The sequence below is a fragment of the Procambarus clarkii genome, chromosome 60 (assembly GCF_040958095.1).
Source record: "Procambarus clarkii isolate CNS0578487 chromosome 60, FALCON_Pclarkii_2.0, whole genome shotgun sequence".
Classification (NCBI taxonomy): Eukaryota; Metazoa; Arthropoda; class Malacostraca; order Decapoda; family Cambaridae; genus Procambarus; species Procambarus clarkii.
Window position 1 is genome coordinate 14,435,058 of NC_091209.1, and position 23,790 is coordinate 14,458,847.

The 23,790-nt window shown below is 39.9% G+C and overlaps 4 protein-coding genes across 7 annotated transcripts in view; 1 reads left to right on the top strand and 3 right to left on the bottom strand.

The window, feature by feature from the left end:
* LOC123766797 (nuclear exosome regulator NRDE2) overlaps positions 1-23,790 on the top strand; it is a 177,868-nt gene that overhangs the window by 29,902 nt on the left and 124,176 nt on the right. The window lies entirely within an intron of this gene.
* Positions 1,386-4,749, bottom strand: LOC123766812 (actin-2, muscle-specific). The gene is made up of 2 exons (XM_045756206.2): positions 4,633-4,749; positions 1,386-2,661 (listed from the first exon to the last, which is right to left on the bottom strand). Exon 2 carries the CDS (start codon positions 2,627-2,629, stop codon positions 1,496-1,498), a length of 1,134 nt encoding a protein of 377 aa, XP_045612162.1. The 5' UTR covers positions 2,630-2,661; positions 4,633-4,749; the 3' UTR covers positions 1,386-1,495.
* Positions 8,880-12,252, bottom strand: LOC123766811 (actin-2, muscle-specific-like). Its single transcript, XM_045756205.2, has 2 exons — positions 12,147-12,252; positions 8,880-10,164 (listed from the first exon to the last, which is right to left on the bottom strand). Exon 2 carries the CDS (start codon positions 10,130-10,132, stop codon positions 8,999-9,001), a length of 1,134 nt encoding a protein of 377 aa, XP_045612161.1. The 5' UTR covers positions 10,133-10,164; positions 12,147-12,252; the 3' UTR covers positions 8,880-8,998.
* LOC123766809 (actin, alpha cardiac muscle 2-like) lies at positions 15,006-17,948 on the bottom strand. The gene is made up of 2 exons (XM_045756203.2): positions 17,809-17,948; positions 15,006-16,298 (listed from the first exon to the last, which is right to left on the bottom strand). The coding sequence occupies exon 2, from the start codon at positions 16,264-16,266 to the stop codon at positions 15,133-15,135; it is 1,134 nt and encodes a 377-aa protein (XP_045612159.1). The 5' UTR covers positions 16,267-16,298; positions 17,809-17,948; the 3' UTR covers positions 15,006-15,132.

The following is a 23,790-nucleotide window of genomic DNA, read 5'->3' on the forward strand; positions in this document are numbered from 1 at the left end:
TGATAGCCATATCATACAACGTAAGTCTAGAATTATCTCTGAATGGCTCAATTTTACTATAATCCAAGATAAAAAAAAATATAGTGTTCGAGTGTGTGTCCCTGTCTTTGTTCACACACTTTACACTTTACTTCATCTAGATCCCAATACAAGCCGAACTGCCAGAGATACCTGTAGCCAAGTCTCATTCGAGCTGTGACAACGTCTGTTTGTCTGCTGACTTTATTACTTGCCCCATACACATGTTTTACTTGACACATTTCAATGTGATAGACAGTGGACCTGCTAGTTCCAGTTTGCACTGTTCTACTTCAAATTCATCCAAGAGTTATCGTCTAATGACACTTTTAACTATTGATAACTCAAGATTCCGTTCAACACTGTCTTTATTTACTGCAACCTTAGCAAGGGCATCAACTTTATCATGTTCCGGCAGGCCAATGTGAGAAGGAATCCACAACATTTTTATATTCCCCCCCCCCCCCCCCTTGTAAAGTATGCTTATATATCTTTGTCTGGCTTCTGAGACAAACACATTATAATAAATAATAATACATTTTTATTCAGGTAAGGTACATACATACAAGGTAAGATACAAAAGTTGATGGATTTATAGATAGAGCTAGTACATACAATGCCTAAAGCCACTATTGCTTGATTGCAAACTATTTATTGCTAGTAGTCAGGAAAGGGAGTCGGAAATCATTAAGCTGTCTACTTCAGTGTTGTCAATAATTTCGAGTACTACCAGTATTGCTACCAACTCAGCTTGCATTTTGGATGCAAAGTTATTAACTCACATTCCTTTGAATTGTGCTGCCTCCGGGTTGATGAGCAACACTTTCTGCCTTCCCTGTTCCTGTATTGAGTGATCGTCATTGTATATCGTTTGTGCGATGTTGTTTTTAGTTTGTATATTGTGAATGTGCTCTATGGTGCTTAATTTAGCAGCAAGCTGAGCACGAGGGTTGTTTGTGATTAGTTTCTTGGTGAGGTATGCAGACGTCAAGTTAGCCAGGGTGGAAGGAAGTGCTGTACTATTTCATCTATATATACATCGCGCAGTCCCATCATTTTAATGAGTCGCTGTTCTTTGGATCTATTTAGACTCGCTGGTATCATTACGTATATGTTCTAACAATTCAACTGACACAATGTTGTTTTTGTTATCATGCAGAAGCTTTAGTCCCATCATGAGATTAATTTCAAATGTTGTATCTTGAATCTTAGGTATATTTAATTTTTTCAGCATATTGAGAACTTTGGTAGTTACAGGACAGCCAAGTATAATTCTGAGTGATTCATTTTGCATTTTTTTCCAGTCTATCAGTTCTATGTAAAAATGTGGAATAGTTGAGTCATCAGGGTTTCAGTGAAAAGCAAAATTCTAAATAACGTCAGATTTAATGCTGTAAACCACAAAATAACGAATATTTTGCTACATGATTTAACGTTTTCAAACCTAAACAAGCATATAAACGCTTACAAATTTAATCTAGAAGCATTTGCGGTGGACGATGCCTGGGCCGGACTCGTCGTACTCCTCCTTGGTGATCCACATGGTCTGGAAGGTGGACAGAGAGGCCAGGATGGAGCCACCGATCCAGACGGAGTACTTACGCTCGGGAGGAGCAATGATCTTGATCTTGATGGTGGAGGGAGCCAGAGCTGTGATTTCCTTCTGCATGCGGTCAGCAATACCAGGGTACATTGTGGTACCACCAGACATGACAATGTTGGCGAAGAGATCCTTCCTGATGTCAATGTCGCACCTCATGATGGAGCTGTGGACGGTCTCGTGAACACCAGCAGATTCCATACCCAGGAAGGAAGGCTGGAAGAGAGCTTCAGGAGCACGGAAACGCTCGTTGCCGATGGTGATGACTTGACCGTCGGGAAGCTCATAGGACTTGTCAATAGAGGAGGAAGCAGCAGCAACATTCATCTCATTCTCGAAATCAAGGGCAATGTAACAGAGCTTCTCCTTGATGTCACGGACAATCTCCCGTTCAGCGGTGGTGGTGAAGGAGTAGCCACGCTCAGTCATGATCTTCATGAGGTAGTTGGTCAGGTCACGACCAGCAAGGTCAAGACGAAGGATGGCATGAGGAAGGGCGAAACCTTCATAGACGGGGACCATGTGAGAGACACCATCACCAGAGTCGCACACCAGACCAGTGGTACGACCAGAGGCGTACAGAGACAGCACAGCCTGGATGGTAACGTAAGTGGCGGGCAGGTTGAAGGACTCAAACATGATCTGTGTCATCTTCTCACGGTTGGCCTTGGGGTTGAGGGGAGCTTCAGTCAACATTGTTGGGGACTCCTCAGGGGCGATACGGAGCTCATTGTAGAAGGTGTGATACCAGATCTTCTCCATGTCGTCCCAGTTGGTGATGATACCGTGCTCGATGGGGTACTTGAGAGTCAGGATACCTCTCTTGCTCTGGGCCTCATCACCGACGTAGGCGTCCTTCTGACCCATACCTACCATCACACCCTGGTGACGAGCTCGGCCGACGATGGAGGGGAAGACGGCGCGGGGAGCGTCGTCACCGGCGAAGCCGGCCTTGACCATGCCGGAGCCATTGTCCACAACCAGGGCTACTTGATCCTCGTCGTCACACATGGTGGTGGTACGTTATGAATGCAGGTTATCACCTACAAGAAATAACATTTATAAATTCCTCTAACAGCATATGTATGAAATGTATTGGTGAAATGTTTTACCATAAACATCACTGTACATGAGAGTCCATGATTTATAAAGCTTTCATCGATGTTTAAAATAATCTCAAAGGTAATTTCCGTTGAGAATGTCTTGAATGCTTGTCAAAAGTTTTTTTTTTTTTGCTGTAAGTTTATAAACACTTGAGCTACAATAAATATAGATTGCTTCTCAAGCACACCTGATTTTTTCAACTAAAATACTCTGACATTTTAAGTCTTCTCCATAAATTTATCAATAGTCCTTAGTTTTTCTTCTTTAACAACAAATTTCAAATGTCCTCCATCCAATTTTTGTAGATGTACATGTGGGGCTGTAGAGTGGCCTCCTAGACCTTGTGACCTTACACTCTTGCCTTAATTTTGTGGTGATATTTTAATTACGTTGTCTCCTGTAGAGATGCTAATAACGATTGATGTATTGAGTATGAGACTTGAATTTCGTATATATTGTGTGATAACTCTGCACTGTCGCAAATTGTGCGGTAAAATATCTTGACTATAAAGATTTGTTAATGGAGCAATGTCCTCAGTAAGACTGATGTCCAGTCATGAATCACTGTGCACACTCGTAAAGTATATATTAGTTCTTAGAGCAAATATTAAATTTGTCCTTTGACGAAGGATTTATGTTCTGAAAGGATACTGTATACGTATCTGTGTATGTACACAGTTTAATAATCATAAACTATATTTATGATTAGTACACATGAACTTTGGTGAAGTAAAGTGTTCAAGTGTACACACGAACACTTGAACTTAGGTGAAACTCACAGCAAAAAAAAAAAACTTTTGATAAGCATTCATGACATTCTCAATGGAAATTACCCATGAGATTATTTTAAACATTGCTAAAAGCTTTATAAATCATGGATTCTCATGTATAGTGATGTTAATGGTAAAACATTTCGCTAATGTTTTTAATACATGAATGAAAATTGAATATTATAAATAAGTTGAGTTGCAGCCTTTATAATCTTATCAGTCGAGGTATCGTGTATGAATGGCCTAGCTCCCATGAATGAAAATTGAATATTATAAATAAGTTCAGTAGCAGTTTTTATATTCCTATCAGTTGAGGTATGCCATGCACAAAACAGCTAACTCAACACCAGGGGGGTAGAAATAGCCTAAGCTACTCTATCCCTTTGAGATGTATTTCTTTCTTGTCTCAATAAACATACTTGAACTTGAACTTAACATTAAACCTAGGCACTGAAGCTTGCCTAACCTTTAACGCCCTATTACCTTAAATCTTCGCACCTAATCAAATCTGATTCTCCATTACTTTTGCATATAAATGTCTGAAACTTTATAAGCAATAATTTTTTTACTAGAGCACATAAAATATATTAAAAATCAGACTTACACGTTAAAATAAAAATATGCTTAATATTTTACTTGCCATGAAGTATGATATCAAGAACTATTAAGTTTTACATGTAAAATACAAATATTATATTAATTACTGATGAAACAATAACAAACTTTTGTGCTATAGATGACAGCGGTTAAATAAGATAATTAAAGAAAATTTATATAAAAACTTAATACTTCACACAGCGAATAATTATGAGCCTTGGGTCAAACATAAGAATATACAAAACTTTAATATGCGTTAAAATGTTGTCCATCTATCTAAAGCGCATTAATACAGTAGTCTATGTGGATAGTGTTCAAAATGTTTGAAAATATACAATATCGAACTTAGCTTGGAATCGGTATGAAAGAGTTCTAGATAGCGTTCACCCCCACAGTTACCACAATTGAGCCATCGTATGGCTGTTCACAGTTATCTAAGTAACACACTCGCGCTCTTCTTGCGCCGCCAAACTAGCCACCAACTGCACGCTCAACTTCACAGAAAATCAGTAACGACGGTGCATCGTGTGCGAGAGACCTTACCCACTGCCCGCAATGAGTCCTCACTTGACTAAAGGGGTTTGATGTTGAATCATCCTTTATATACAGAAACCAGGCGGCCTCTGTAGCGGTGTTGTCGCGCCAAGACTAAGCAAGGACTTTCCTTTCGCCTTGATTTCTGCTTCCTTATTTGTCACGATTGGTGGGGCAATTTACTTATTGGCCACTCTAGCTAAACGTTTTTAATGAATCATTTGTTTTATATGGTTATATATTTTGGAATTCTTGACCATTTTAAAATTCAAGTTAGATTTAAATACCTCCACACTCCTGCAATCCTCGCTCTGAAATAATTGCTGATATCACTGATTACATAAGCTCCACAAGCCAATCACAAACCACGCATCTCGTCAGGCAGCAGCGAAAGGAAACAGATTCCTCATTCCCCCAAGAGAGGAAAATATATATGTAATTCTTTATACCTTACTCGTACCAGTCCGAACTCGCTTCTTTTTATATATGCTTTTATCTCTTAAGTCATGATTATACTGATAAGGATCTGGGATAATCTCCCTCTTCTTTTGCTTATTATTTTCCGCTTGTATTATGTTGATACTGTAAACTTTGACCCCCTCAAGGATTCGAACCAGGGCCGACAGCATATCATATCACTGGCAGCATCCAGTTCCTTCCTTCCTTGGGAAAGAATAATCATGTCCTGCTGGACATTAAATATGCTCTGCGATATAATCTAGAAGAGAATGAGAACATTGAAAGAGTTGATGAACTCGATTTCAAGAGAAGACACTATGATGAACTTAGAATGTTTTGTAATACGGTTAATTGGACAGACTTGTTGCTTGGCAAGGAAGTAAATGAGATGTATGTCAAATTTTGCGAAATATACGATGAAGGCGCACACAAACATTCATATCAAAACAGAGATGCAGGACCAGAAAACAAGATTGGTTCAACAGAAATTGTGAGAGAGCCATAGAGGAAAAAACTAGGAAATGGGTTCAATATAGAAAGAGGCCTAACCCACAAACTTACCAGCACTACTAGCAAGCAAGAAACAATTGCACAACAGTGAGGAGAGAGGCAGGAAGGAATTTTGAGAAAGGTATAGCAGATAAATGTAAAACCTATCCTGGCCTTTTCTATAAACTCATTAAAAGCAAGCTACATGTAAAGGATAAAATCCAGAGATTGAGAACGGGGGAACAAGACAATTGAGAATGGAAAAAGAAATGTTCGAAACGCTAAATGTATTTGTGTATCCAAATAAATCCAAAGTGTATTTGTACAAAATGAGGATTTCATAGAACTGGACCCAATACCAATTCCCGGGCACGCCATAGAATACATAGAGGCATCTCAAGACGAGATTGAAAAATTACTCATGGGGCAAGGAAGAAATAAAGCAGTTGGACCTGATGGAGTTTCACCTTGGGTGCTGCGAGAATGTGCAACTGAGCTGAGCATTCCACTCCAATTAATATTCCTGACATTCGTGTGCACAGGAGTCTTAGGTAAACGAAAAGGAAAAGGTAAACATAGTACCAGTTTATAAAAATGGTTGTCGAGAGGAACCTCTAAATTATAGACCCGTATCATTAACAAGCGTGGTAGTCAAAACACTAGAAACAATACTTGAAGCCAAATGGGTTGAACACCTAGAGAGTAATGACATAATAACGGACAGACAGTATGGTTTTCGAACAGGAAGATCCTGTGTAACAAATTCACTTAGTTTTTATGATAGAACCACAGAGATAATACAGGAAAGAGGTGGTTGGGTTGACTGTGTCTATCTGGACTTAAAAAAGGCTTTTGACAGGGACCCACACAAGAGGCTGTTCTGGAAACTGGAACATGCTGGAGGAGTGACAGGGAGTCTTCTGACATGGATGAAAAAATTTCTAACTAACAGTGAGACGAGGAAGGTAATCAGAGATAATGTATCTGACTGGAGGAGTGTTACTTGCGGAGTACCACAGGGTTCAATTCTTGCACCAGTAATGTTCATCGTCTACAAAACGATCTCCCAGAAGGAATATAGAATTATATGAACATGTTTGCGGATGATGCTAAGATATTGGGGAAGATAGGACACGCAATCGGTTGTAATGCCCTTCAAATCGATCTTCATAAAATAAGCGCTTGGAGCGTCAAGTGGCAAATAAAATTCAATGTGAATAAATTCCATGTTATGGAATATAGAATGTGAGAAAATAGAACACACACAACTTAAAAATTATGTGGAAAGGAATTACAGAACTCTAATAAAGAAAGAGACATAGGGGTGGTTTTGGATAGTAAGCTGTCGCCAGAGGAACACATAAAGAACATTGTAAGAGGAGCGTATGCGTCGCTTTCCAACTTCAGACTTGCTTTTAATTATATGGATGGTGAAATACTGAAGAAACTGTTCATGACTTTTGTGAGACCAAAATTGGAATATGCAGCAGTTGTATGGTGCCCAAATCTCAAGAAGCACATAAAAAAACTGAGAAAGGTGCAAAGGCATGCTACAAAATGGCTTACGGAACTGAAAGACAAGATTTAGTAGGAGGGACTAGAGACGTTAAACATACCTAAACTAGGAGAGAGAAGAAAAAGAGGTGATATGATCACCACATACAAAATACTAACAGGAATCGACCAAATTGACGAAGAAGAATTCCTGAAACCAGCAATTTCACGAACAAGAGGACACAGATTCAAGCTAAAAAAACAGAGGTGCCGAAAAAACATTAGAAAGTTTTCTTTTACAAACAGATTAGTAGACAGTTGGAACAAGCTAAGTGAGAAGGTGGTGGAGGCCAAAACCGTCAGTAGTTTCAAAGCGTTATTCGACAAAGAGTGCTGGGAAAACGGGACATCACGAGCGTAGCTCTCATCCTGTAACTACACTTAGGTAATTACAAACACACGCTATAATATAGGGAGAGAATGATATAATGTCCATTTGTCTGTATGTTTGTCCAAAGCTGGAGGCCAGACCCTTGGGGTTAGCCTTGCCCAAATTTTGCAGGGGGAATAGTCTCGGATATGGGACGTACATAGGCTAGTTGTGGTAGGCCTAACTATAATGCTTTAAGAAATAATAGCAATTATGAAGACCCTTATGCCATTTGCATGGAGTCAGATGTGAAATATGTCATGTGATTTCCGTGGAGTTGTTACTGAAAAGAAACATGTCGAAGGAAGAAGATAAGAAAAAAACAAAAACCAAAGCAAAACATCTGTTAGATTCATTCAGTTTCAGTTCTTGGGGAATAGAAGCAGGAGGAGGATGAAATGGTGAGATAGAGGTAGACATATAGATAGATAGATAGAGATCGCTAGAGATAAAGTAGAGATACATAGTGATAGAGAGTGGGGAGACATATTGACAGATTCGGGCAATGCCTGGTACCCTCTGCCCAAGTATATCTACATCTATGAGAGATAATCTGTTTTTCCAAGGTTGGAGGTTGGAGGCTTGCTTAGGGCAAGCCTCATCCAATTTTGCAGGGGCATTGGCCAGAGGTACGTGATGAACATAGATTGGTTGGAGTCGGCCAAAGTTAAATATTTCTTTAGGGGTGAAATGTTTGGTGTGTTCCTTTTGAATTTTATGTGATTGTAATAATATATTTTCTGAGAGACCTATAGAGTTGCATCAGTGCTTCTTCATAATAAATTTTCTGATCGAAAGGGGAGAGGGGAAGCAGGGAGGCGACCAAGGTGAGGGGGGGAAATGGGAGATCAGAAGACGGGGGAAAGGGTGGAATTGTGGGGAAGAGATCCGGGTTTAGCTGGATATCTCCTTTATATACACTAGATGCTGAATTATATATAAAGCATTCATCTTATGGGGTCCTCAAGGACTCTACTTTTTCACCTAGGTGTCCCAGGTTTATATACACATGATCAGGTTTAAAGATTTTTTCTTTATTTGTTAAAAATTATGTCGATATTAACATTAGGCATTCCTTATGTAGGTTGCTTACAAATATAATTCACTTAAACTTGAGACTGATAATATATGTATTTAAAAATGTCATGTCTTTCGTAATTAATTTAATCTTATGACTACTGAAAGACTTCTGAATATCTATTAATTCTGTATACTTTTTTATGATGCCAATATTTAAGTTAATTTCTATCGAAAGAATAGTTTCATTTCAGTGAGTAATGTTTGTTCAAGCAGACGCGCAAGTGTTTGGGTAAACACTCTTCTTAATTTCTTTATTGTATTGTTTATTTTATAAGGAAGTACTTTTAAGGTGTAAACTCAAGTAGAATATAGAATATTTTATTGAGCAGAATATTTTTAGATGTCGGAGGTAACATAGTTGTATTTAACATAAAATGCATGTGGATAGTTCTAACATTATATAGTTGTTAGATTTGTTAAAATTTAGAAGCACTTGCGGTGGACGATGCCTGGGCCGGACTCGTCGTACTCCTCCTTGGTGATCCACATGGTCTGGAAGGTGGACAGAGAGGCCAGGATGGAGCCACCGATCCAGACGGAGTACTTACGCTCGGGAGGAGCAATGATCTTGATCTTGATGGTGGAGGGAGCCAGAGCTGTGATTTCCTTCTGCATGCGGTCAGCAATACCAGGGTACATGGTAGTACCACCAGACATGACAATGTTGGCGAAGAGATCCTTCCTGATGTCAATGTCGCACCTCATGATGGAGCTGTGGACGGTTTCGTGAACACCAGCAGATTCCATACCCAGGAAGGAAGGCTGGAAGAGAGCTTCAGGAGCACGGAAACGCTCGTTGCCGATGGTGATGACCTGACCGTCGGGAAGCTCGTAGGACTTGTCCAGGGAGGAGGAAGCAGCAGCAACATTCATCTCATTCTCGAAGTCAAGGGCGATGTAGCCAAGCTTCTCCTTGATGTCACGGACAATTTCACGCTCAGCGGTGGTGGTGAAGGAGTAGCCACGCTCAGTCATGATCTTCATGAGGTAGTTGGTCAGGTCACGACCAGCAAGGTCAAGACGAAGGATGGCATGAGGAAGGGCGAAACCTTCATAGACGGGGACCATGTGAGAGACACCATCACCAGAGTCGCACACCAGACCAGTGGTACGACCAGAGGCGTACAGGGACAGCACAGCTTGGATGGTAACGTAAGTGGCGGGCAGGTTGAAGGACTCAAACATGATCTGTGTCATCTTCTCACGGTTGGCCTTGGGGTTGAGGGGAGCTTCAGTCAACATTGTTGGGGACTCCTCAGGGGCGATACGGAGCTCATTGTAGAAGGTGTGATACCAGATCTTCTCCATGTCGTCCCAGTTGGTGATGATGCCGTGCTCGATGGGGTACTTGAGAGTCAGGATACCTCTCTTGCTCTGGGCCTCATCACCGACGTAGGCGTCCTTCTGACCCATACCGACCATCACACCCTGGTGACGAGCTCGGCCGACGATGGAGGGGAAGACGGCGCGGGGAGCGTCGTCACCGGCGAAGCCGGCCTTGACCATGCCGGAGCCATTGTCGACCACTAGGGCTACCTGATCCTCGTCGTCACACATGGTGGTGGTGCGTTATGATTGCAGATGAATACCTAGAAGGATGGACATTTAATTATGGCATTTAAGTTATTTAGTGTATATTTATTGTATTCAACTACACTAGGTCAATACAGTGTATCTTAACTTGATCCCTTGTAACATTATTTTTGTAAGCTCTGCTAAAATAAATAATTTTACTGAAGTAGTAATCTATTGAGATGCTGTTTAATATAATTATTTGAGATGCTAATGAGGAGACAGTAATCTTTAAGTAAATGTTTTATTTTAGCTTATAATTTTTTAACTATTTTGAGTTTAATGTTAACAATTGTAATAAATTTAGTTATCAAACAATATATGTTGTCACTACTGAAGTATAAGCTTCAGCGGGAGACACTAAATGCTATATCAGCTGAAGTATAGTCAACAGCGGTAGACACTAAATGCTATATCACCTGAAGTATAGTCAACAGCGGTAGACACTAAATGCTATATCACCTGAAATATAGCCAACAACGGCAGATACTTGATCTCGTTCTGTTGAAGTATAGCTTAGATTGTATCTCTTCTGAAATAGTCATCGGTAAACGCTAGTTCTTTGAAATATGCAACAGGTTTATTGAGGCGGTCAATAATTGTGACACGGATTCTGTCTCATTGCTCATTATATAGTTGCATCTTGCCTCATTACCCAAAATAAATAGCAGTGTACGCTAGCGGTGCAGACACAAGAAATATCTGTTTATACAAGATCTTGTCTTACTTTCCAAGAAATGTGGCTTGCTTCCCTAGGAAGCATCTAAATGTCTTTAGATGCTGCCTCATGCGTAATAATGAAACACAAAACCCTATTAACACTGAATTAGTGATATAATTAGTTGATATACTTTAACATATGTCAAAAAATCATATGATCAGCGTATTTAGTTGTAGTTCAAAAGAAAGTGAAGTTATATTACAAATATAAATGATGACTACTTACTAAAGGAAGCTGTATTGTATGACTTTGATTGCAAGTGTGAACAATCACATAATATACTGGAGGACTTCTTAAAGCTTTTTGAGTGACTGCGCAGAACGTTATGCTCTAAAATTATCAACTAACAAAGTGTGTGTAAATTGCAAGAATGTTTATTATGAGAGATTATGCAGATCAAATGTAATATTCCAGGTATCATCACGGAGAAGCACGGCAATACTCATTCAAGTGACCTCCACTGACAGGCACAATATAAATATGGTTGCACATTATCCGGAGACAGAAAGTCTGCTGCTAGGCTTATTAAGGGCTCCCTAGGCCAACAATTGATCTTTCCATGTTAGTTAACTAGCTGCCAGGTACTCATTTACAGCTAGGTGAAAAGTAGCATCAGGTGAAAGGAAACGGGCCCAAAAGTCTGGTCCTGTGAGGGAATCGAACTTTGTAATATTTCGTTATAGTCTCGCTGCGCTGACTTAATTGTGCTACATTAATTATACACTGAACAATTGCAGCAGGAGCAGAAATTAAATATGATGAACAAACCACACATCAGAAGATGGAGAAACGACTATGTTTCGGTCTGTCCTGGACCATTATCAAGTCGCATCATACTTGTTAATGGTCCAGGACGGACCGAAACGTCGCCGTTGCTTCATCTTCTGGTGTGTGGTTTGGTCATCATTTCTTCAGCCACGTTATTGTGACTCATCGTCTGCAGAAATTGAATATCCACGAAATTAATATCAAAGTAGTGTATTGTAACATACAGTTCTAGGGATAACGTGAATTATTGTCATGGATGGAGTTGCATCAGTGCGCATGACTAATGAAGATATTACTGCTCATATATGAATATACTGGTTTAGCTAGTACACAAAATCACTGTACTATGTTTTTTAAAGAGAAATTCAGATCCTCTGTTATGCACAACGAACGTAATGCGAACTTGTATTGAGGTGCTAGAGACACCAGCGTCTTCGAGCGTGTAGCACCATCAGAATTAGCACATACAATACGGAAATTCTTGGCATGAAGCTCTCCGCAAGCACTTACCCGTGGCGAGTCGTGACGAGACTAAAGGTGTTGTATGCCGGATTCAACCTTATATACAGGGACTGTCTGGTATGTGTGGTCGAGCCAAGGCATTCAACACGCTGGCTGACCCACTGTCCACACCCACATTTGTAGTGGTAAGCTAAACATTTCAAGACTTTGCTTTTAACTTACGTACAAAATACTCTTTATCGTTAAGCAAATTGGTGCAATTTAATTTCATAAATAAATCAAAAGTGTAAAGGATATATGACTTTAAAAAAGTGTAACAACTCCAACTTCGAATTTGTTAAGACCGCGTATAGAAAGATCAGTAAAATACAAATAATTACATCATACAATACATAAATGTGACCATAATTAAAAGCACATATCTTAGATCTGTGTTCGAGGCGGTGTGTCGCCATCGCAGAACGTAGTTGGAGACATTTTGTACAGGTCGGTGAAGGAGACAGAAATCTCTTGATATATGAGTTAAACACATTATTACATAATAGAATTTAGATATGGTAAAGGTAAATCAGTTGATATTGATATGAACACTGTTTTATTAGTGCTGGTTTAGAAGACAGAAATACAATAATAATAATAACGTTACTTTACATTGCAGTAGAGTTCCGGGTTGGTTGGCTTTAGTCCTATCGTGGCCGAGTGGGTTGAGGCAGGTGTCTGGGAATCACCAGAACGCCGGTTCAAGTCACCCCGTTGTCTCAAAATGATTTTCTCAATAATTACGTTCATAATAGAGCATTATTGGCATTTTGTGGAATTTGTCCTGAGAGGCATCCCATACCATAGCACTATTAAAGTAATCCCTTAACTGAACACAAGTAGAGGAATCTCTAAACTCACTGCAAGCAGAATAATCCATAAACTTAACACAATTAGATGATTCTTTAAACTCAACAGAAGTAGGGAAATTCCTTAAGTCAACACAAGTAGATGATTCCCTAGATTCAGAACAGTTAATGGAATCCCTTAACTGAACGCAAATAATATAATTGCTTAACTCAGCATACAACCCGTCCTCAGACGAAGTCCATTCCATCCAGCGGTCGACTCCAAAGACGCGTTCATCGATTTTAATTTGCTGTTCATTCAAAATATGAATTTTCTCAAATATAAATTAATATTGTATATTAGAATACTATGCACATTTAGGCATTGGTTACGTTAGGTTAGGTATTTAGGTTATATTAGCGATTATTTGCATTTGTAGTACGTGGGTGAAGCATTTACAGCAACCCGTCCTCAGACGAAGTCCATTCTATCCAGCGGTTGACCCCAAAAACACATTCATCAATTTTACCATTCTGCTCATTCAAAACAGAACTTTTCTCAAATATAAATTAATATTATTATATATTAGCATATTGTGCATATTTAGGCACTGGTTAGGTTAGGTGTTTAGGTTCTGTTGGCGATTATTTGTATTTGTAGTACGTGGGTGAAGCATTTACAGCGTTGTGGTTCGAATAAAATTCGTCAGCGAGGGACTTGCTCCGGAAGTGTTCGGATGTCATCAGTTGTGAGTCGTGTGTAAGCGATTTTTCATTCATATTATGAATGATATCATTTATATATCATTCTTTATATCTTTCATATTTATATCTTTCTTTTTATCATTCATATTATGAATGATATCATTTATATATTCTTTATATCTTTCATATTTATATCTTTCTTTTTATCTTTGATATTTTTTAGTATTTTCCCTTTGGTCAGCATTGTCTAAAATATTGTTTTCTTGTGTTGGCTCCATAATATGCTTAATAAAATAGTCACCATCTAATTCTAAAATAATCTTCTGTCTCAGCATTTCATGTTTTTTAGTCCAGTTTATTCAACTAAAAGAAGTCACCAATAATGCAAATATTGTTAGACCTCCATGCGCAATATATTTCTGCCAAGATATTCCTTCCATACGCTTGAAATTTGGTGACTATAACAACATAAAAATTAGGGAGCACCACATTAAAATTTCTGGCCCATACTAGTCTGGTCCTGTTTAAGTGCAGCCCCTCTCCCGCATATAATTATTCAATCTGTTCTTGAAACTGAATATGTTTGTCTCAGTAAAGCAAGGTCGCAGACCATTCCAGACATTCCCGGCTTTATCTACAAACCAGACCTTCCATGTATTCCTCCTGAAACGAAATTTCTCCAATGCATGACCTTGTTGTGCATTCTGGCATGCTCGGACAGCTTCGACTGTGCCACTAAACTTCTTGTGAACCTCGATCCTACCTCCCTAGTCATACGTCACTAGCTAAGCAGTGAGACACTTAAATTTGTTTTCGTTAGAAAGTTCCACGATACCAGGTATCAGCCTTATCATCCCTCTGTATTTTCTTTAGCGTGGTCCAAGTTTTGCCTCCTTTTGCCAAATATAGCTGTAGCATAATATCTGCGTTATTATTGCTGTTGATTATTATAATTTCAACTTCCTGTTTAAATTTTTTATTATATTCTTTGTGTGTATTTACTATTTGTATTTACTATTCGTGTCTGCAAAATCGAGCTTTTTAGCTCTTGGACCCCCCCTTTTCTAACCAATCTATTTTCCTCTATTATATCTACTACATATATTTCTCTCTAGTACACGCACACACACATCCCCAGGAAGCAGCCCGTAGCAGCTGTCTAACTCCCAGGTTCCTATTTACTTCTAGGTGAACAAGGGCATCAGGGTGAAAACTATGCCCATTTGTTTCCTCCTCCGCCGGGAATCGAACCCGGGCCATAAGGACTACGAACGCCGAGCGCTATCCACTCAGCCGCGAGGCCCCCTCGTGTGTGTGTGTGTGTGTGTGTGTGTGTGTGTTTTTATTTATCAAGTTTTAGCATAAATAATAAGCATTTAATCTGAACAGTTTATTATATTTTTATCATATGAATTTCGAAATGAATATCGTGATTATATAATATATATATATGAGCTGCTTAGTAAGGTATAAAACTAATAATTTGTAATATACCCATATATTTAGAAGCACTTGCGGTGGACAATGCCTGGGCCGGACTCGTCGTACTCCTCCTTGGTGATCCACATGGTCTGGAAGGTGGAGAGAGAGGCCAGGATAGAGCCACCGATCCATACGGAGTATTTACGCTCGGGAGGAGCAATGATCTTGATCTTGATTGTTGCAGGAGCCAGAGCTGTAATTTCCTTCTGCATGCGGTCAGCAATACCAGGGTACATGGTGGTACCACCAGACATGACAATGTTGGCGAAGAGATCTTTCCTGATGTCAATATCGCACCTCATGATGGAGCTGTGGACGGTCTCGTGAACACCAGCAGATTCCATGCCCAGGAAGGAAGGCTGGAAGAGAGCTTCAGGAGCACGGAAACGCTCGTTGCCGATGGTGATGACCTGACCGTCGGGAAGCTCGTAGGACTTATCTACGGAGGATGAAGCAGCAGCAACATTCATCTCATTCTCGAAGTCAAGGGCGATGTAGCAAAGTTTTTCCTTGATGTCACGAACAATCTCACGCTCAGCGGTGGTGGTGAAGGAGTAGCCACGCTCAGTCATGATCTTCATGAGGTAGTTGGTCAGGTCACGACCAGCAAGGTCAAGACGAAGGATGGCATGAGGAAGGGCGAAACCTTCATAGACGGGGACCATGTGAGAGACACCATCACCAGAGTCGCACACCAGACCAGTGGTACGACCAGAGGCGTACAGGGACAGCACAGCCTGGATGGTAACGTAAGTGGCGGGCAGGTTGAAGGACTCAAACATGATCTGTGTCATCTTCTCACGGTTGGCCTTGGGGTTGAGGGGAGCTTCAGTCAACATTGTTGGGGACTCCTCAGGGGCGATACGGAGCTCATTGTAGAAGGTGTGATACCAGATCTTCTCCATGTCGTCCCAGTTGGTGATGATGCCGTGCTCGATGGGGTACTTGAGAGTCAGGATACCTCTCTTGCTCTGGGCCTCATCACCGACGTAGGCGTCCTTCTGACCCATACCGACCATCACACCCTGGTGACGAGCTCGGCCGACGATGGAGGGGAAGACGGCGCGGGGAGCGTCGTCGCCGGCGAAGCCGGCCTTGACCATGCCGGAGCCATTGTCGCAGACGAGTGCTACCTGATCCTCGTCGTCACACATGGTGGTGGTGCGTTATGAATGCCGATGATATCCTAGAAGAAATGACATGTGTTTAGTGACATTACTTATAGCACATGTGGTTACAGGCTTAGAAGGCTCAATGCAAGTAACTCAAATTATCCCGTCTTCCAAAGGCAGTGATGGGATCGAACCCGGTACCTCCAAGCAAAGGTTTTGCTCCTTAGGCTTTGGCCACTGAAAATGATGCAGCGATTCCTCACAGTTGTGCCCTCTAACCCTGTATACTTTGAACGCCAATATTTTGGAAAAGTTTACATATAATATACTATATTATATATAAACAGACGATTTGTAAATTGCAATTGGCCTATTGTCCCATAGGTGCCAATATTTGCCAATTCACCTCATTCCTGGCAACAAAAAAAACTTTATCCATTCGAACTCTGCCTTTGATAATGTTAAAAAGAGTTAACGAAACGCATCCTTTAGCGTCAGGCCAAATAAAATTGCAAAATTTACTTTGGAGAGTTAATTGTTTTTTGGTCCGTCCTGGAACGTTATTAGGTTGTGTAGTCACGACTTGATAATGGTCCATGACGGGCCGAAACGTCATAAATTCTTCATCTTCAGATTGTTGTGACTCATCGTCTAACACAGTAACTACATGAAAAGTGACACAAGGTGAATGTCAATGCATGAGTGACATTCATCACCAGGCGAGAGTTACTGAGCTATAAGATATTATTAAGGATCAGATCTTGCCGAGTCTATTAAACAACTCAATGGAAGGGTTGCTCAGTAATCATCTGAGATATTTTGTTAAGCAAATATCTTCAAAATGGATGAGGAGTTCCTAATAGAGTCGACAAGACCTGATCCTTGATAATATCTTACTGCTCAGTAACTCTGGCTTGCTGATGAACGTCACATGGAGCCTTGTGTCACTTTTTCGTGTGGTTAGTACGTTAAAGAAGGCCATGTTTTGTTCTTAACAAACTTATCAAAAGGTTTGCCAGGTTGTTTGTCCATCCGGCAAGAAGGTCGAAGTTACGCAACGTGAGAATAATGATTAGTGTTGGGCTTTAGACTTAGCATCCACTGGAGGGTTATTAAATCCTCCACAATAGCTTACTGACCAACCAGCATTTATTCTTTGGGTCTGAACATAGTTCAGAATGAAAGTATACTCGGTGTAAATACACCGAGAAGCAAGGTGGCCCAAGGTAGCCTAAACCAAGGTGGTTTATGAGTATTATTTCCGTCGAGATAGATTTGTTTGGGCCTATCAAGTACGGAAATGTCACCAAGGCCACCACAATATCTTAATGTCCAGCCTGCAACTACACTCGTCCCGAACCCTGGACTTCTGGACCAAAATAAACTCTCACTGCATATACATCGAAGAGTAACACTGTATATGCGAGATATATGATCTATCACAAATTAATCATTCGTCACTGAGCACCCGTGTCTGCCATCACTACACAGAGTAATTGGGCCATCAATCCCACTCACTTCGCTGGCAAAGTCAAGATCAACAGTGACACGTTGAGTATGATAGTACACATCACCAAGACCTACCCGTGGCGAGCCCTGATCTGACTAAAGTTGTCTAACGCCAAATTACTCTTTATATACACAGACCAGCAGGAATCTGCCTTCGAGCCAAGACTTTTAACATCGAAAATCCGTAAGCGCATTTTCTTTGTCGAAATGGAGCAGGCACAACTTATTTACAGATCCTCCCCCACACACACACGCGCGCGCACCCACACACACATAAGAGTCTCTGTCATCTTCACATTTAGGAGCACAAGGATGAGGTGTAAGTGCTGTTCTTGCATCTATAGCTACTTTAAAGAGGCTCCTATTGAATTATCTTTTATGCTCAGGTTCCTCTCTTGGAGTTACGAAATAATCTACCTAATTTAATCTAGACCTCTGGCTGAACTGACCAGTAAATAAACTTATGTACACAATAAGATCATTAAGGTATTGGGATATATTATTGAAAATGACTACTAATAGTATAAATATTTAGAATAATTCGGTAAGGTTTTGTTTATGGGTTGATTGTATGAAGTCATTTAGATGCCTGTTTTTTAATAATGTAATTGAAGCATTCAGAAAAGATATAGTTATTTGAGCTGTTAAATGTGGTAATTTATTGTCTAAAAATAATTTCAATATTTATTTCAAATACTAAAACAAAATAGCCATCGTTCTGAAAAAGTTTTATTTGTTTACATATCAAATTTTGAATGCAAGTTACACATATTAAGGTTTCAGTTGAATGTACGTAATTTAAACATTGCTGGTAACAAATAATACAATTAAATCTTAACTCAGTAAAATTAGATTTTCAACAGATACAACCCTTAATTTGTGATTACAATGTATTGTTAATACATTAGGCTGCACGTATTCGTATGTGACTTTATTAATCCTTCCTAGTAGCAGGTAGCAGGAAGGATTAGTCCTTTAACCAGACTCTTCATTTTCATGTATCTGATGAAATTCAATTATTTACTATTTCATTTCGTGTTATCATATTTGCTGTACGAGGTGTGGATTATTTTCGTTTGAATCACCTCTTTGTCAGTTTCTTTCCACCACAATCTTTTCCATCTGTGGTCTCACATTTTGTTTTTTTTACTTGGAAATGTCGTTCCTTGTCTGCTTAACCCGTGCCTCGCAGTATCTTATATGCCATGATCATATCTCCATTGATTATGTGTATATATGTATTCGTTTATACGTGCGTGCAGATCACGCTTCAGCTCCATTGCCAAGCCTTTCAGTTGCCAAATGCCTATTGTAATGGCTTTCGATCCTCCTTTTATACGTACTCGAAACTATGTATGAAGTTAATTAACTTCAACTCCTACATTGACGAAATTGTTTCTCACATCCCCATGGCTTATCAAGCTTGTAGGCTCCATCAATGCCTTCTTGCCTAACCCCCTGCTCATGGTAATTACTTTGGTGTAGTCCATTTTGCCAATACCTCTAATAATCTTATATATTGTGTTCACGTTGACTTAAAAACAAAAATCCGTCGTAGCTCTCACAGAGGTCTTTGAGATCTAGCTAGAGCTAGTGAGATCTAACTCTCACTGCCTTTCCTAATAGCGTTGTTCTATTGGTTCGGAAACTTGTAGAGAAACAACTCCATACTGCGACTCTTTCAACACATCCTTCTTTACTGACTCTGCCCAAAATCCCTGGTTTCTCTGATCCAGTTCCTGATCTCCCCTTGTTTTGTGTCTTTTTTTCTTTGCTTTTATGCTTCATCGTAGTTGTTGTTATTCTTCTTCACGATGTCTATTCTTCAATGGGATATATTTACATGATTTTTATGTCAGTTTTAATAAATTACATCAGTTTCTCAACCTTTTTTTTAACACTCTTGCCCCTTGCCCCCTGGTTATTTTGTATACTTTATATAAAGTAATCGACCCCTCCCCCTAATTTTTAAATGAAACTAAAAAGACATTTTAATTACTTTGTTAATATTTATTGAATATGACCAATTTACTTGATGCTTTGCTGTTAGATTCTTAATATTTGGCTTAATATTTGTGAGTTTTAGTCTTAGGTCTTTGTTAATATTTATTGAATATGACCAATTTGCTTGATTCTTTGCTGTTAGATTCTTAATATTTGGCTTAATATTTGTGAGTTTTAGTCTTAGGTCTCCTCGCATGCATTTATCAGTTCTATTTCTTTCCTTTGTCAATATTTATATTGATTGTACTAAGGTCACATTCAATGAAATATAAAGTTGGAAAGCACAACAGTACTTTAGCCAATCTGACCACTTGTTTGGATAAAGCTGTTTAGTTGTATTTGATAGCCTCAGTTAAGTCATTCCAGCTTTTTCAAATTTGTTTTTGCATTCATCATTGTAATTTAGTTCAATAAGTTCCTCTTGAATGGTTTCGCTGACAGATTCTATATCACAGCCAAGAGGATCCAGCATACATGGATTGACTTCAAAAGTAAATATATCTGAAAATTGAATGTAAATAAATCTATTCAATTCTTCTTTGAGTGACTAAATAATCTGCATATTTTTTAAGATCTTAATCTGAGAGATTCCAGTTATTTCTGTTGACTCTGACATGCTGTTGAAGCGCATCTTTTGTAAACTGGTTCGAAAAATATCTATTGTTTTTAGTAAAAACTTTCAGAACATTTTTACAGTCTAGCAACGTACATAACTTGCCTTGAAGGTGAAGTGAAACTTCATTGAGTTTTCAAAAAAGGCAGGCCATAAAATAGATGTTACACATATGGGCCTTTATTTTCTCTGCCAAATCAGTCTCTGCTCTACTTTCCAGGAAACTAATCATTGTATCAAATAGGCTGACAGATCTGGCTAGACAGTTTCCTTATGAAAGTCATTAAACTTCTGCGTGCAAACCAGTGGTTCACGAAGAACTGCACTAATATTTTTTGGTAACTAAATGATAGTGGTGTATGACACATTGCACTTTAAAAAAATTCATAAGCCCCCTATTGACTCTTGCCCATTGGACTTTCGAACTTGTCTCCAATTCATCTATAATGATCTCTTTTTCCCTCTCTGAGCTCCAGTCCGCGTTGTGCTTTTGAAATTTTGTGGAGGCAGACTCAGACAGTATACACTATAAAATGTTGCATCATCTTCCTTCAGACGCCTTTCAGTATCTTTTACATATTTATAACCGTATTTGTGAGACAACATCGGTCCCCAAGAACTGGCTCGAGGCAGTTGTCCTTCCCGTTAAGAAACCCGGTTTCCAAGGCATTTCCTAGTCAGCTTTCGCCCCATTGCTATAATGAGTTGCATCTAAAAAAAATTAACATATCTTTAATGTACTGCTTATGCGGTTTTTGGAACATTATTGATTTCTCTCTCCCTCTCAAATTGGTTTTCACAAATGTTGCAGCACACCCAGAGATTTACATTGGTTCTTCATTTGCTACGAATACCTTTATTGTTACAATATTTTTTTTTACCTTGAAAATGTTTACGACCCTACCTGGGGACATAATTCTTAGCCTAACTACATTCTTTTGGCTTTTTGGCACTCCAACGTTTCCTTCAAAGCTTCCTCTCACGTCAGACAATTAAGGTGCAATTGGTACTGCTTTCTCTAATGCTTTTCAACAATAAGAAGGTGTTCCCCAAGGTAGTATTTTAAGCACTATTCTTTTTCTGGTTGCCCCTTAATGATCTTCCTCCCTTCATATTGGAGTATTCACACCCCTTTATGTAGATAATCTCACTCTCTGCTGTGGCGGTAAGGATTTCTCCTTTATCCAATGCTAACTCCAACTTGCAATAGATAGCGTGTCGTCCTGGGCTACCAGTCATGGCGTCAAGTTCTCACCAACTGAAACTTGTGCTATGATTTTTACTCAGAAGCATGTCATTCCTCACCCCCTTGGTCACTTTATGGAAATGATATTCTGTATAAGAAAACAGCTAAACCCTTGGGATTGATCTTTGACACCTGCTTGTCTTGGTTGCCCCATATCTCTCACCTCAGGACTAAAGGCTCTAAGGCCCTTATCTTACTTAAATTCTTGTCCTAAACTTTTTGAGGAGCTAATAGAGATACACTCCTCCATTTGCACTCCTCTCTTATGCTGTCTGAGCTAGACTATGGCTGCCCTCCTATTCTTCTATTTCTTCCTCGAGTCTTCGTTGCCTCCAAGCTTTGCATCATGTTGGGTTATGCCACAGCTCTGCTATCTTTCGCTCATCGCGGTGTTGGCGGAGCCGCTGCCGCTTGCGTTCGGGGTGGATGTCACTTGCTCCGTTCGGCAAGCTTTCTTGTGTGTTTTTCTCACCTCCGGCTTGCTCATGCGCCGACTGAGCCATCTTAATCTTTAGACCGGGTTCTTTTCTTTCTTTCTTTTCCCCAGTTTGTTGTGGCCCCCTCAGTTCGTGATTGTATTGGGAAAGCTTTTTTGTTGGCTTTATCTTCGGGGGGTCGGGTTGGGTTAAATCTCTACATTCCATCTCTACAGGATCGTGGGGACCGTTACTGCTTTCGATACTTCACACAGTCCCAACAACACCTCTATTTCTGCTAATGACGTGCTCTGACTCCTGCCCTTCTGAAGGGCCCTGTTCCCTCTCACTTCCTACCTTTTACTATAAGGATGGCCCGTTTGCTAGAACCTCGCTCAGTACACATCTGTAATATCTTGCTTACTGATACTCCTCTATTGCCCCAATGGACAGTCCCACTTGTGAAATTTTGCAAAGCCATGATCCATATATTGAAGGCTCATACCTCTCCTACTGTCATGCAAGTCCTTTTCCTTAAACATTTTTCTCTTCATTTACTCTCTTGTTTTATTCATAAAAGGGTTAAAGGCTGCTGACACTGTTGCTCCATATTGCCCAAACTACAGTGTTCCACTTACAGTCATACACCTCCTTGTTGGTTATCCAGATTTTCAAGGTGATCGTAAGTCTTGCCCTGTGAATGTGCCCTCTGGGTCATGTGTTCCTAGATGGAATCATTGGTGAAACTGATACCTTTGATGTTGCTCGCCTTAGGTCTTTGTTCTCTATTGTCATCCTGAAGGATATTTAGCACCCCAGGACACAGATGGTGTTAGCTTCATAGTCTCCCCGGCATGGTGCCTTGTTTTGATACTTCCCTTCTCAGTGAGGTTATCTTGAGATGATTTCGGGGCTTTTTAGTGTCCCCGCGGCCCGGTCCTCGACCAGGCCTCCACCCCCAGGAAGCAGCCCGTGACAGTTGACTAACACCCATGTACCTATTTTACTGCTAGGTAACAGGGGGGCTTAGGGTGAAAGAAACTCTGCCCATTGTTTCTCGCCGGCGCCCGGGATCGAACCCGGGACCACAGGATCAAAAGTCCAGTGTGCTGTCCACTCGGCCGACCGGCTCCCTGAGATTATTAAGAGTGAGATTAACCTTAGTCCACAAAGCAAATATTGTAGATGTAAAGAAATATTGGAGCACGGAAGAATATTTTAGCATTTCTGACCAGAATATGCAATGGATAGATAGCATTAAGTTATGTCTTTGTGACTTCCCTACGTGTGGGTTTAGTGTGCAAGCCTGCCTGTATAATTAGCATCATGATGCTGCTCCTCGCCAGTATTATTTGAAAAGGGTTTATTCTTGGAGTTGTATTAAGTCATGGCATCCACTTTAAGATTATAATGATATTAGAGTATCATTGTGCCCAGCAGGAAGTGATCGTGTTGCCGATCAGCGTTGCCTAGTGGAACGTGTCCATCCTTCTAAAGTGATGGTACTTTTAGCAACTGTTTGGTTAAACATCCAAAAATGGACTGTTGGGCACACAGGTTCACGTTTTATATTTTGAATTAGCCAAAATGACATACTAATTTGTTAAAAATAACTGAAAAGCCTAATCTAACGTGCACCAGCATTCTTAGGCCTAATATGTGCTGTTTTAAGCCTTATATACTACATATATGTTATACTTTACCTATGAATATTTCAATTTGGATTGCAGATTATTTATTAGCGTGCACTCGAAAACATTAATAGTGCATACTTGAAG

Excerpts from the sequence above, each read along its gene's own strand:
- LOC123766812 (XM_045756206.2), bottom strand. The coding sequence starts at position 2,629 with ATGTGTGACGACGAGGATCAAGTAGCCCTGGTTGTGGACAATGGCTCC.
- LOC123766811 (XM_045756205.2), bottom strand. The coding sequence starts at position 10,132 with ATGTGTGACGACGAGGATCAGGTAGCCCTAGTGGTCGACAATGGCTCC.
- LOC123766809 (XM_045756203.2), bottom strand. The coding sequence starts at position 16,266 with ATGTGTGACGACGAGGATCAGGTAGCACTCGTCTGCGACAATGGCTCC.